The 14106-nt window shown below is 41.8% G+C and overlaps 1 protein-coding gene across 2 annotated transcripts in view; it reads left to right on the forward strand.

Annotated features, from left to right (window-relative positions):
- anos1b (anosmin 1b) overlaps positions 1-14106 on the forward strand; it is a 48106-nt gene continuing 34000 nt past the window's right edge. The window contains exons 1-2 of one of the 2 annotated variants that reach the window (XM_025899863.1): positions 1-372; positions 11508-11555. In XM_025899863.1, the coding sequence (XP_025755648.1) occupies positions 196-372; positions 11508-11555 (225 nt within the window). In that variant the 5' untranslated portion in view covers positions 1-195. The remainder of the gene's footprint in view (positions 373-11507; positions 11556-14106) is intronic. The other variant, XM_005451834.4, reaches the window with a different exon arrangement.

Raw genomic sequence — 14106 nt, forward strand, 5'->3', positions numbered from 1 at the left:
GCACTTGTACCGGTGGTGGGAGTGTCCGCGGAGGCGCTCCACTCCCTACTCGCGCGCAGGCACAAGCGGCGCTCGGATGTTTTCATTCTGAATTTATCGGTCAGAGAGAGGAGGACGCCTTCGAAACAAGAAGAAACGAGAGAAAAAAATCTTTTTGTTGTTGTTGTGTATGTTTTCGTATTACCTTCCGGTGTAATGTCAGTTCGTCGGGCCGGTTTGGTGCTGCTTTGCGCGATGTTGGCGGTGACTTGTGCTCGCAGGAGTTCGCCGGAGCAGGAGGATGTTCAGGAGAAAACGAACAGCGCCAGATGCACATCCAGGTGCCTCACTCTGCACATGACCCAGCTAACCGCTGCTTTCAGACACCTCCAGGTACGGAAAAGCATTTTGCCCCAAATCCTTTGTTTTAATGTGTTTTTCACCTGAGGGTCACCTTCCGCACGAGCACCGGTGTCATAGCCTACAAGATACACGAGAAACCGTTGAAATAAACAGAGAAACATTTAAAACCCAGTCCAGTTGGTCTAATATGAGATAACGTACAAAAGTAAAATTATACTATGTTGAATGTTTACAATTACTGCTTGTTTTTCTTGTTTGTTTTTTTGTGGACAGCACATGTCCACCGCAGCGCTCTCAGGCTTAATCAGTATCGAGGTTTTGTTTGTGGTCATTTTACAATAACACAGTTTGATTACTTTGTCAAATATGTCACTTTTTATATTCATTTAAGCACAGTCTAAACATTTTTCATTGGAACATATTGAACCAGGGTAGTCCGTGCATTTGTTAATTATGCATAAAAGAAGAAGGTGTGAACATAAAATGTAAAATTATAACATGGACATAATGATTTTTGCAGGTGATTTCCAGATTTAGTCTTAGCCACAAGTACTAATTCCACTCATTGTGACAGATTGTGATATTTGTCTGGCTCGCTGTAGAAAATACACTATGTAACCATTTCAAACGTGCAGTTTACAAGTTGTTAATAAATGGTGGCCTCCTTTCTTTTCCCCCTAGTGTTACGGTTGCTCCTCAGTGCTGTGTTGTTACATTGATTTTTGGATTAGCTAGACCAACAGAGAAAGGTGCAGTGCAGAGTACAGCAGCTGGGTGCTGCACTATTAAGCAAAAACAACAACAACCTTGTGATTTACACTTGAACTGTTGTTCTCCACGTGGTTTTCATCAGGAAGTTCTGACCCAATGATGTTGATGTTGCTCAGATTGAAGTCGCCCCGTGTCAATACTCTAGTGGGGCAAAGGTAGGCCGAAAAAAACTTTGGTTATTGGTTTTTAATAGTTCACAAAATGGCTCATCTTGCAGGAATTGCTGGGCTGTGTACTGGGGCCTTTGTAGTGAGGAATGTGAGATTAACAGGGACATTAGGACGTTACCAAGTTCGAAAAGCCACTTATCGTTAACGGCTTCAACATGTGCATGCTGTGTAGTGGGTGGGAAAGTCATTAACCACAGAGTTCAGCCCCACTGGCTCTGAGGTGTGCAGACAAAAGTGTGTGTGTGTGTGTGTGTGTGGGTGGGTTTGCATATGCTCACATATAAAAACGAGGTTTGGTCTGGTCCTTGTCCATCCAGAAAAGACCCTCGCCACCTGTGCATTAAGTAATGAGGGTGGCCTCTGGATGACTTTACCATTTAGATGTTTGCGTTCGTGTGTGTGTGTGTGTGTGTGTGTGTGTGGTGGATGTTCTAGAACAGAGGTGTGAGAAAGGGAACATTTGGTTTAAACTTTATGAACCGGTGTGCAAGAATCAAATGTGCAAATTCAGTGATTCAAATGAAACCAGGTGATTTTTCAGCACCAGCTTCTGAGTTGGGTGTCTGTGTTTCTTTGAGCCTTTTGCTTTGCTTTTATTACTTTCCCTGGTTTCATGAATTGTGTCCGGTTGTTTCTGATTTCTGTTCAGTTCAGTTTTTCTGATATTATTGAAGTCTAGTTGTGCTGGTGCTTCAAGCTCTTTATATTTGATCCACTGTGTTTTGTTGCCTTGCATTTTTGTGGGATTCTGTTTAACTTTGATGTTGGATTTATTGTTTTTTGTCTTTCATCCTCTCAATAAATCACTCGCCTTTTATTCATTGAAGTCTGACTCTTTGCATTTTGCCTTTTGGTCCTCACCTCTTAATATTCCAAAATATCACAGAACAGCATAACATAGACCTGGTAGACATATTCCTCCCTGAATTTGAGGATTTTCAGTGTTTTCTCCCTATTCTACCAGTACAATGGTTGCTAGCTTACAGCAAGGAGAAGAAAAGGGTTTGCTGAGGGTGTAGGCCTGAGTCTGTGGGTTCCAGGCGTCTCCTCTGGCCTTCAAAAAGGCTTCATACCTGTCACTGGCTCCCTCACTGTTATTGGCCTCAAGGTCAGCCAACAAGGCTTGGGGGGGGGGGGGGGGGGCTCTTTGTCTCCTTTGTTACCAGCTGTCTGCTCAGCCTTGTTGTCCGCCTCCTGCTCGGCCACCTGAATGGTTCTGGCTCTTGGAGCTGCACAAAATTTGGTTCTTATAACTGAATAAAGTATAAATCTTTGGCTTTTTGCAGAAATCGTGAGCTATATAAATCATTTGAGGATGTTGGCTTGAGCTGTTGAAGATTTTGGTGTGTACCAAAAGTACTAATCAGTTAGTTAAAATAATAATAATAAAGTAAAGATTGTTCTGTAATTACTTTGTTTCTGTTACTAACATCTTAACCGTGAGAATTGACATTTTTTACTATTTTGACAGGGTAAGGCTTTGATTAAAAATAAATCTGAGATTAATCAATAATGCAGTTAGCATGATTTTATTTATACACCGACACCGATTGGCTGTTCTCTCCAGATCCACCTTGCTAAGTGAGCTTGGTAGCATCAACTGATAATTTAGCATGTTATACATTTGTCTAAATACGGTCATCTCTGGCTCCAAAAACCCAGACGACACCTACCAAAGTGCTCCACAAACTACATCCATCTTTTATATACAGTGATTGGAAGAAATCAGAGAGGAAAAGGACGCAGAGCCTCAGAGACTCTAAGGTTTTAAAAGGAGTCTGTGTGTTTAAACCAAAATAAAAAGCACACCAAAATTCTGAGGAAACAAGGAAACAAATTTCCTCTCAGCCACATCCTCATTGCATCACTCCTCGAAACTATTATAGGACAGCTTAGAGAGCACACGGATTGATTGATGGGTAGGAGTATGTTAGAGCGTTCATTCCCTCTAGAAAAAAGAAAAAAGCCTTTAGATAGCAGTTCCAGCAACTACGACATCAGTAAAGGCAAACCCAGCTTTACTCATCCTCCTCAGTCACCACACTCAGACACAAACACACACATGGCTTCCTCTGGCTTCATGTGGGTGAACCTTGTGTTTTTGGCTCTTTCTCAGTGTGTGTGTGTGTGTGTGTGTGTGTGTGGCTAGTGTGTAGCCACTAGAATTTGAGTCACCAGTTTTCTATTTACACCTCTCTTTATGCTGCGTCTCTGGGTTTTCCACTACTTTCCCTTGTATGGCGTAATAGTGTAATTATAGCTCTTTTGTGTGTGAGAGAGCACACTTAAATATATATATAAACATATGTTGGTATGTTGTCATATTCCCAGATTCCTCCTTGATGTAAGCTCCTAAAATAAGCGAAAAACTCCCGTCTTGCCCGAAGAGGTGAATTGTTTTACACATACGTAGTAGCTCAGATTAGCTCGTGTTCTTAGACGCTCACATGCTGTGGCGCTGATGTGTCGAGCCAGGGATAAGGGCTGGCGGTGGGTTAAACGAGCTCCCTGTGCATCCTTGTTTATGTGTGCGCGTGTGTGCATTTGTCTGTCCTGGCTACGCTGCGGTAGGTAACTCTAATTGGCTCAAAGGTCGGTCAGCCAACCAGTCACGCTCTGAAAAAGACCAGAGACAACGGTCAGGTCAGGTTGCACGGAGACAGACGAGGAGATAAGGGCAGGTGGGCAGACTCGGTCAAGCGTGAAGATGGGCAGAGGGATGGAAAGACAGGAGAGCAGGCAAGCAGGTGTGACAGACGCAGGTGAAGACAGACAACTCGGTGAACTGATACGTAGGCTATAGAAGTCGACTGACATGCAGGGAGACAGGCATCCGGGTGAGCGACGGCAGGAAACAGAGGCTTGTTTGATTTGCCTCAAAGATAAAGCCGGTGCAGCTTTGTGACTGCCCTGTCATTTGATCAGTGCATAGATGGTGATAAAGTTGTGGCAGTGTAAGAGCGACTCTCACCTGAAACAGTAAATCACAGCTGGAATGGCAAGGCTCTGAGGGCATGGCTTTGTTGCAGCTTTAGAAAGAAAGACTCTTTTGCCACATCTAGACTCTCGTGATATTTTATATGTGCTACTTAAATCCCTTTTTTTTTCTTCTTGTGACTCCTTTCCATTGATAAGAAGATAAATGTCACACGTACGTCTGGGACAAACAAAGAGCAAATACTTGCTTGGGTATGGCCTTACCTTGCAAGGCAACTGGAGTCTTGTGAGATTCCCAAGATCACTTTTTAAAGAGCATCCCCATCTTCCCAGGCTTTAAAACTAAGAGTTTACTTCTCAGTAAGGTTGTAAATATCTGTTATAGGTGTGACAATAGACAGATGCTCATCTTTTCCCTTTGTGAGCAAGAATCAACAGATGGCACGCTGCCACAGTGCTCGACTGCAACTTTGCTTTTCCTGCTTTATGCTCTCCGTGGTTCATTAATCTAATTGGCTGTAGTAGATCGTAACAGACGGATAGTTCTTCCAATAACCTGCCTTTCTAAATAGCTTTTTTGATGACATGTCAGGTGTGTTTCAGTGTCAGGAACAATAACTTTCTAAAGTCTCCACACAAACACACACGCACACCTTTACACTCCAAGTTCTTTTTTGCACATTGTGCACTTTTTCTTTTGCACTGTCTTTGTTTTTTTGCAATTATTGCACATTGCACTTTATGTAGTCCTGTGTTGATGGTCTGTTATATGTAGCACCATGTACTGTAACACTGCACATGGTTGGAATGACAATAAAGCCGCTTGACTTGACTAGACTTGACACAGGTTGGCAGACAGTTGGTTTCCTTTGTTTTTACACTCTTTGCGCTAACTTCGGCTCACTGGCTAGCTTCCTAGTTTGAATCCTGCCAGTCTTCTCGTTTAACCCCAGTTTCAGACGGAAGGAGAAGGAGAAAGCGTTAAGATTTGGGAACGTAATAAAATCCCCTTTGTTTTGACGCTTGTTGTTTACAGGATGTAGGGCACCACGAACTCGAAGGTGGACACAACAATGAGTCAACACGAGTGCGCGCACACACGGACTAATCAGGGGCTTCTGTCGGGAAGCTTTCGGACCTCAAGGCGGTTTTTTTTGGGAAGAACTTTATATTGTGTTGAGTGGAAGTTAGTCATGATATATTCATCACACAAACAAGCCGTACACCATCGCCGCGTTTGCTTCTGGTCATCTGGGTGTGATTAGCAGAGTTAATGCCTGATGTTAAATAGACTTTCTACTGCACCTCACCGCAAGCGCTGACCACAGCACACACCCACACACACTTTCTCCTCCTCTGTCTCTCCTGCACACACTTTTGGGTTTTTTTTAATCGCTGCATCTGGCAGAAGTGTGATTTATATCTCTCTCCCCTTCAAACACTGACGGGTGTGTGCAGCTGCGCGCGTGCACGCTGATTGTGCACGCGTTGTCGTGTTTTATTTAAAAGGCTAATATCAGGTTGTTTTTCCTTCAGCAAAGATCAGCAGCAGTCAGAACCATGTGGAAGTCCTTTAGTGCAAGTGTTTCCTACTCCGAGGGTCAGTCTTGTGCTTCTGATGGGTCTCTCGTGACAGATTTTTCTTGCGGATCCCAGAACTGAAAAAAGGTTTAAGACCCAACAAGTGAAAAAACTTAAGATCGCTTTTTTTGTCTTTTATTTTATTGTAATATATTTATTTATTTAGCATGGTTTCCTGTTGTAGGACTTCCATCAGTGCATGAAGCATTAAAAATAAGCAGCTGGAGGCCTTTTCATGAAGTTTGTAGCTATATTTTACAATATTCTGCCTCGATGGATTTCTTGTGTCGAATGTTGGCTTTCCATTTATAAAATATCCTTGAAGAAGAAACGTCAGCCAGATGAACAGCGTCCTGTTTCACAACACTCCCCATCCTTTCCAGTCTCCTCCCTGCTCCTATTAACTAATATTTATTTCCACATTTCACCTTCTTTTGACTGTCTCTTTATTCTTTTCAGTGTCCTCCCTCCCTCTTCCTTCCTCTCAGTCGCCCACATCCAGCTTCTTTTCTCCTTTTCTAGTCATCTCATGCAAGTCTACCTCCTCTTTCTTTCTTAGACTTTTTTTTTTAACATGTGCAGCTGTTTTGCCGCAGACACACATACACACACTCTTACCAAGACCCTATGAAACCTCACTCTGACCACCGTTTAATGGCCGTACACACACAGACCCATCTAAACTGGCTTAATTGGCTCTGACAGCAAATATGTCCCATGAAATCGACTTGGGATTAGCTCATATATGTGTGCATCCATATGTGTGAGCGTAGACTACAGAAGGCTCTAAAGTGGATTGACTGACATTGGAAGGATGTTATGGCATGAAGAAGACAGGAAAAAGAAAGATAGCGTGAAAAACATTGAGAGAGAGGATGAAGATGTGAGGCCAGCAGGGGGGAACACAGCTTTATATCTCCTCTGTGAAAATCTGGAGATACTTAGCTGTCCTCTGTACTTTTGCTGGAAGATCTATAGTTTATCATCGCCGTCATTTTTAAGTCCTCTCCTGTCATTTTTACAGGAGTTGGCAGAAATGCGGAGACTTGGAGAGGCAGTGAGTCCAAATGAAACACAGAAGGAGTGACAGGGTGACCAAAAGAGGCTAATCCTCCGCTTCCTTAATCCCTCTGATGGTGCATGAATGTTCAAACAACCCTGCTTAAGGATCTATAAGTGGCACAGAGCAGCGTGATGTTGACAAAATCATAATACTTTGGACTACCTATATACCTACATCAAATATTTTGTAGCAGCTGATATCCATGCACGGTGTGTGTTTGCTAAGAAAACAGCACAAACTTGACAGATTTGCACTTGATTTATCATTTTGTTCCACTGTTCAGAAATCACACGGGGAGAAATGGAGGGTTCATACTTACAGCAGCTTTAATAGACCAGATTACAGCTCTCTCTCTCACCCATACTCCTGTCATTATTAGGTTCTTGCTAAAAGCTAGCCTAATACCTAAAAGTTCATATAAATTCATCTGGCAGCTTCGGAAAGAGCTTCTGGGAAATGTGAAGAGCGAAAGCCAAAAGTATTAAAAGTGGTAAATTATACAACCCATCACAAAGTACTCCGAGCAGCAGGTAGCAGGACTGAACATCACCAACAGATTGCACTAATGGATATGTGAGTTGCCTTTTGGGTACGCGGTAGCATAACAGGTCAGACTCATCGAGCAAAAATGTTTCACGGAATAAGATTTAATATCGGCCAGTAAAATTCACACAAACCCTCCCAGTAGATTTCCTTGTGAAGTGCATGTAGTATTTCTGTGAGAGCACATAAGGGTTTTCCTGTTTTGTTTTGAATGGAAGCATATTTTCTTACACCTCAATGATACACTTCAATGTCGCAACGCTGAATTTATGCAGAATTTATGCAGAATTTATGCAGAAATAGATATCATATTTTGCCGCTCTGTGTTCTTCAGTGTAGATTCAGAGTATGCACTCCCTTTTGTTTCATCGTCATTCAGCTGCGTCTCCCTGGGCCCGGTTCTTCCTGATAAAAGGGAGTTCTTCCTCCCCACCATCGGATTGTGGAGGTTTTCTCTCTCTTACAATATGAAGCGCCTCGAGGCGACTGTTGCTGTAAATTAATTGTGAACCTGGCTAAACTTTCAGGCTCACATTCAGTTTGTGTTTTCACCAGAATCAGTCTGAGATGTTGTCTTGAAAAGTTGTAATGTTGAGAGACTGAAGAAGAAGCTACTATAAGATATGTATCCATAGCAACAGGGTTTTTGTACTGCAGACAGTATTAGCAAGCTTAGAAGTCGGCAGAGGAGGGAAGTGTTTCTCTCCGTGTCTCTATGCGGTACCATGACACTGGTTCCTTCGTTTCTGCCTCATCTGTTCTTCTCTGCATTTATTGTTCCCCACAGACTTGTTACTAATCTATTCATCGGGGTTTACACAATTACTGTAATGTGCTGCTGCTTCCGCCTTCCTTCTCTCTTCTGTGCCGTTTAAAGGCTGGTGTGCAGCAGCATTATCCCTTTAAACCTCCAGCACAGATTACTATTAAGCCAAGGGTGTCTGCCCAATCATTAGCCATTTAGTTATCATAGAAGTATAATGTCAGAGGTCAGGAATACCTCTTTTTTAGATACTTATGGATATTGGGAAACCTTGAAGCTTTGCTCAAGCTTATTTCAAAATCTTCATTTCAATCTTATTCATTGTGTCTTTTTCTTGAAAGCTGACCAGTTCTTCACTGCTGCCAACAGCTGGACAAGTGAGGCAGTAAGCAGCTGTAGCAGTGCACGGCGTGAGAGTATGAGAGGAATGAGGCAAACAAAATTTATGTCGAATTTGGGGCTCTAATCATTTTCACACATACGCTCAATGGACGGTCTCTTTAGAAATCTGAGGTGACTTGCGGTTTGTTGGTTCTGGAGATGTAAAACAAGAATCTGGAGCCGTGTTCCCCGTCTTATAGTCAGCGTTTAACTGTCTGACAGGCCTGTCTGAACACTTTATTTCAAAGTCTGTCTCAGGTTTAAGACCTTCATCACCCATGACTGATCTAGTGGCAGTAATTTCTTCACTTCCAGGCTTAGTGCTTGCACAAGTCAGCCTCCATCCATCGATAACAATGTGCATCCGTTCTGAGTGTTACAGGCGAAAGCGTCAATTCAGCATCTTCGGTACCGTGAAATCCCTTAACTCCTAATCTCTAACCTTTAACCCCAGCACTGTCACCTAACTATAACCCCAGAGCCCTCATAATACCAGAAGAACAAATGCTAACCTAAAACCCTGAAAAGGGTGTGTGTGTGTGCAAAGAGTTCAGGCTGGTTCAGGCTAAATACAGCTCACTCAGGAGAGGGTTTAAGAGTTGTTAAGGGGGCTTATCCAACACACACTAGAGGCTCAGTCTTTCTCTCTGAAGGCATAGCCACATAACAACAGACAGATACACACAAGTATTATAATAGCTGTTTTGAAGGTGCACAAAGGCATCATGATTTTTCTGATGATGACAAAGCATTTCAGAGGGAAGGGCCGCCTGTTGAGCCAAAACTGACTATCCTGCCAAAGGAAGCTCAAAACAGCTGGTAGAAATTGCTATTTAAAGGCATCAAAATGACTCAAAATCCTCGAATTATTGCAGAAAAGCCAAATGAAAACTTAATAGTTTGTTTTTACGCCAGTTTAAGAGCTCAAAAGCGGGTCTGTGAGTAGTTACAGCCACACTGTGTTCATAATAGTTCTCAATGTTCAATCGAAAGTACCGTATTTTACACACTATAAGGCGCACTTAAAATCCTTCAATTTTCTCAAAAATCGACAGTGCGCCTTATGTATGAATTCTGGTTGTGCTTACTGACCTCGAACCAATTTTATGTGGTACACGGCGCTCAAAAATCTGTCAAAAATGTTTTAGTACGACTTTGGTAAGCTACGAAGCCGCACCCCTTGATGGATTGTAGATGCATTACGGCTACCGTAGTCAGGAGCCTCGCGGAGTAATCTATTCAATTCAATTCAGTTCAATTCAATTTTATTTATATAGCCCCAAATCACAACAACAGTCATCTCAAGATGTTTTATATTGTACAGTAGATCCTACAATAACAGATACAGAGAAAAACCCAACAATCATATGACCCCCTATGAGCAAGCACTTTGGTGACAGTGGGAAGGAAAAACTCCCTTTTAACAGGAAGAAACCTCTGACAGAACCAGGCTCAGGGAGGGGCGGGGCTATCTGCTGCGACCCGGTCACAGCAGATGCGACTGGGTCCAAATCTGGGTCCTAAACTCCGTCTCTTTATGTCCCAAAGTCAAACGAACACTGCGGCATCATTGAGAGTTAAAAACTGTCTAAATTCTTTTATCTTTAATAAAATGATAATTGTTGCTGCTTTACCAGGTGTAACAATTAAGTTTAACATCCAGGCATCCATGAAAACAGGATTTATTACATTTAACGGAGTTAGAAGTTAGCAGGAAGTTAGCTCGCTAGTTTCCACCTAAACATGATATAGCATGTTCTGACTGAGATTCCTGAAAAAATTCAAACGTACAGCTCTGCTATCACTTCCAACATAAATGAAGACAGAAAACTAAACAGCAGTGACGTTTGTAGGGTTACTGAAGTTGGGCTAGCTGGTAAATAATGATGTGCTACGTGATCGCTAGCTACACAGCTATGTTAGCATAGCATAAACACAGTGAAGCTGGAGGATGAACGCTAACTTTTTTCCACTCGATAAAAGTTAACGTGAGGGTTCCCAATGGTTAGGGACAAATGCAATCGCATGGCAGGATGCTGTAAACTGACCAAACTTCAGTCAGGAGAACAACTGAGATAACCCATCCACAATACCAGGTTAGTCATTAATATACTGCAACAACATGGGAATAGAGCAGCTGCCAGAGAATTCAACATCAATGAATCAATGATACGGAAGTGGAGGAAGCAAGAAGAATGAGTTGAGTAAGGTTTGACTTATCTGACTGTTTTGTTTCGCTTAATGTGCCTTATAATCTCGTGTGCCTTATGTACGAAAACAGACCCATTCATCGACAGTGTGCCTTAAAATATGGTATGATCTTTAAACCCTGTGGAGGACTGGCAGCCCGTCCAGTGTGTACGTAGCCTCTCGCCCATTCTTGAGAATATAGAAGTGTCATTGCATGAATGATACAAAATCAATAGATTCATTAGTTCAGTATAGTTATTGTCTAGACGGAGTCAAATAAGAGAAAACTCTGTGTGATAAGGGTGGGTTGGTTTGGTTGATCTTTATTTTTGTCCGTGTGGTCATGACATGTCGGCTACCGCTGTCATATTGGTCACAGCAGCCGTGTTTACCGGTGGTCTTGACTCACTCGGCAATGAAGTGTACAACACTCACACTTACAGATGCACATATAACCATACATCTCGCTGAGTGACGTTGTCCCTGTCTGGTTCTGCAGCCACAAACCCAGAATGTTTAGTCATTTTTCACCCAGAGGATAATTACCTAAATAAGAGAAAGGTGGAGTGTGTGTTTGTTCGCATGGCTGGTTAAGTAATTTTGTCAGTGACCTTTTTAAGCAACAATATTTTGCTTTCTGTCTCCTTGTGCGTTATGCAGTAGTCACACATAAAGGGATTGAATGTGGGGAAGGAAACACGTCAAGATTTATATTTCTCTGTCTGTGTTTGTTCTAATCCTTCCTCATCCTCTCTGTTCTTTTCAGAGTGACCAAGTCCTGGTCTGGTGTGAAAACCACAGACGCTGTGCTCAGGTAAATACTATACACACTCACAAGCTTGTGCTATGACATCACACTAATTTGTTAATTTGGTCCAAGACTTACCAGGAACATTAAGCATATAACCAACCCCTCCTTGTCCCGTTACCTCAAACATCAAGAAACAGTCCTAACCCCTAAACAAAATAGGAGTGAATGCCCAGGTTTGTCTTCTTTTAGCAGTAACTGCAGCATACCCTGTGCAGTGTCCAAAGCTATAGCCTGCCAAAAAAACCTTCCCTGAAAATTACCTACACATTGTGTTGACACAGATCAAAACAACTACAATGGAACCCAACTGATTCCTCAGCAGACCATTACTATTGGCCAATCTTATCTGTCTGTTTTTTGAGTGGTATCTGCCTTTATACTGGTCGATAAATGAAAATTAAAGTAAAGAAGAAATGGGAGAAACATCCTTCAACCCTGTTATGAGTGTTGATGTTGCATAAAGTGTCCACCAGAGGGCAGTCTGCACCGTGTCTGTTCACAACACGTGTTAAAACATCGCAAACACAACAACCAGCTAATCCGAGCCGAGTCGGGCAGCGTGAAAATGAGTAAATGAATAACTTCACATAACAAATGTTAATGGAGGTCTGTTTATGTTTCATGTATCAGAAAGAAAAAAATATTGAATATAATTTAAATTTTCCAAATATCAGCCGTAGAAATCCTGTATCAGTCGGATTCTGTTAATCAGAATTCAATTGGAAAGTTTATCTAACTTTCTCAAAGTGGTACTGCAGTAGCTAATTGCTGTACCAACTAGCTACAGCAACTAGCTACTGCTAGTTGCCAGTAGCCACTGCTAATAGCAACAGTTTAGTTACAGTTTTCTCGTGATGGCATAAAAGTACAAATGCAAATGATGGCATTTATTAAGGTCTAGGGTCTATGAAGAGTCAGTGCTGAGCTGTAAATCAACTTCACCTGCATAAAACTCTGGCTCCAGAGTTAGCAGTGAGGACCAGTTACTTGAAAAAAGTAATTAGTTTCTAATTACTGATCACTTCTCCAAGAAAGTAATCCTGTTACTTTATTGATTACTTATTTTCAAAAGTAATTAGTTACTTATTAAAAACATGCTACTCAACCTGAATACATAATAAAGAAATAGACCTTTCAGCCCAATTCTATTTTTCTCCATAATCCATCATATAAAACTTGATCAAATGAAAAAGTCTCTTTTTAAAACTTGTTTTATTAGTTTTAATCTTTTAACTTTATGCATCAAGCAAAAATTAAATTATATGCAGCAGTCTTTGACTTGAAGAAATGTGTTTAACATTTAAACCTATTTTCTGCATATTCCAGCACATAAAATAAAATCGTTTTTTGTTTACACGCAGTCTTTCAAATAGATGCAAGTAAAACACAGCAACATGTCAGTGGGGGGATCCGGGGGTTTCTCTGTGAAGGTCACATTCCCGTGGCGGCGTGCTCGCTGCTCGCTCAGATCTGAAGTTTAATTTTTCACTTTAGAAAGAAGTTTTCTTCCCACGCAGAGTGAACAGCCGACACTAATGTTTTTGTCAATTTGTACAGAATCAAACTCAAAGTAATGTGATTACTTCCAAGCTTTAAACGCTGCATGGTCGTACTCTCTCCATCACTCCATATTATGCATTGTTGATCTGCACACGTCTGTTGCTGCCACGGACGTCGCACGCTCGGACGTCATTGTCATGAGACACTCTCACAGACAACATCACGGTTTAGTAACGCAGTAACACAGCGTGCTTACGGGCAAGTAAGAGTAATCTAATTACTTTTTTTGCAATACTAATCCCTTACTTTACTCGTTACTTGAAAAAAGTAATCGGATTACGCATTACTGGCCATCTCTGGTGAGGACCGCAGAGTCAAACCAAAGACAAAAATGTGAAAAAGATCAGAGGAAGTGAGATCTTTGCACTAGTTGTACTAAATGCGTTTGGTACCGATTTGCCTCGTGTCAGATGATTAAAGCAGCCTTTTAAACTCAACACATGCATACTTGTGGCTGTGTTACTGAATATCATTTTTCAGCATATTATCTCGGTTTGATTAGTTGGCACGTTTAAAACATTGGAAGCGTCAATTGAAAATGAGCAGAAAAATATGCAAAATATGCACACGTGTTTTTTGACCTCGGTGTGTACAGGAGCAAACTGTAAACTATCCTTAATCTTTAGCAACAAACTTGATTGTGCAACCTCACGCTCGAAGGCCAAGTGCCTCATAGTGGCCCACCTCAAAATGAAAAGGAACTTAGTGAGAGTGTCCCTATCCATTCACTCTCCTGTGGAGTCTTTCAGCCTCCACATTGCTTTCATAATAGCACAGGTTGTGTTTTCATTTCAAATAATGTTCTCCTCTGTATCCCATTATCCATCCTCCATGGAGCAAAAATTAACGTGCTTATTCACTTTACACTGTCAGTAGGCTCAGGGTCTCTGTGTGTGTGTGTGTGTGTGTGTGTGTGTGTGTGTGTGTGTGTGTGCAAACATGTGTGGTAATTCATTGTTTGGTTCAGGAAGCGTTTCCATGCCCGGTATTTTTA

The sequence above is a fragment of the Oreochromis niloticus genome, linkage group LG17, assembly GCF_001858045.2.
Source record: "Oreochromis niloticus isolate F11D_XX linkage group LG17, O_niloticus_UMD_NMBU, whole genome shotgun sequence".
NCBI classification, from domain to species: domain Eukaryota; kingdom Metazoa; phylum Chordata; class Actinopteri; order Cichliformes; family Cichlidae; genus Oreochromis; species Oreochromis niloticus.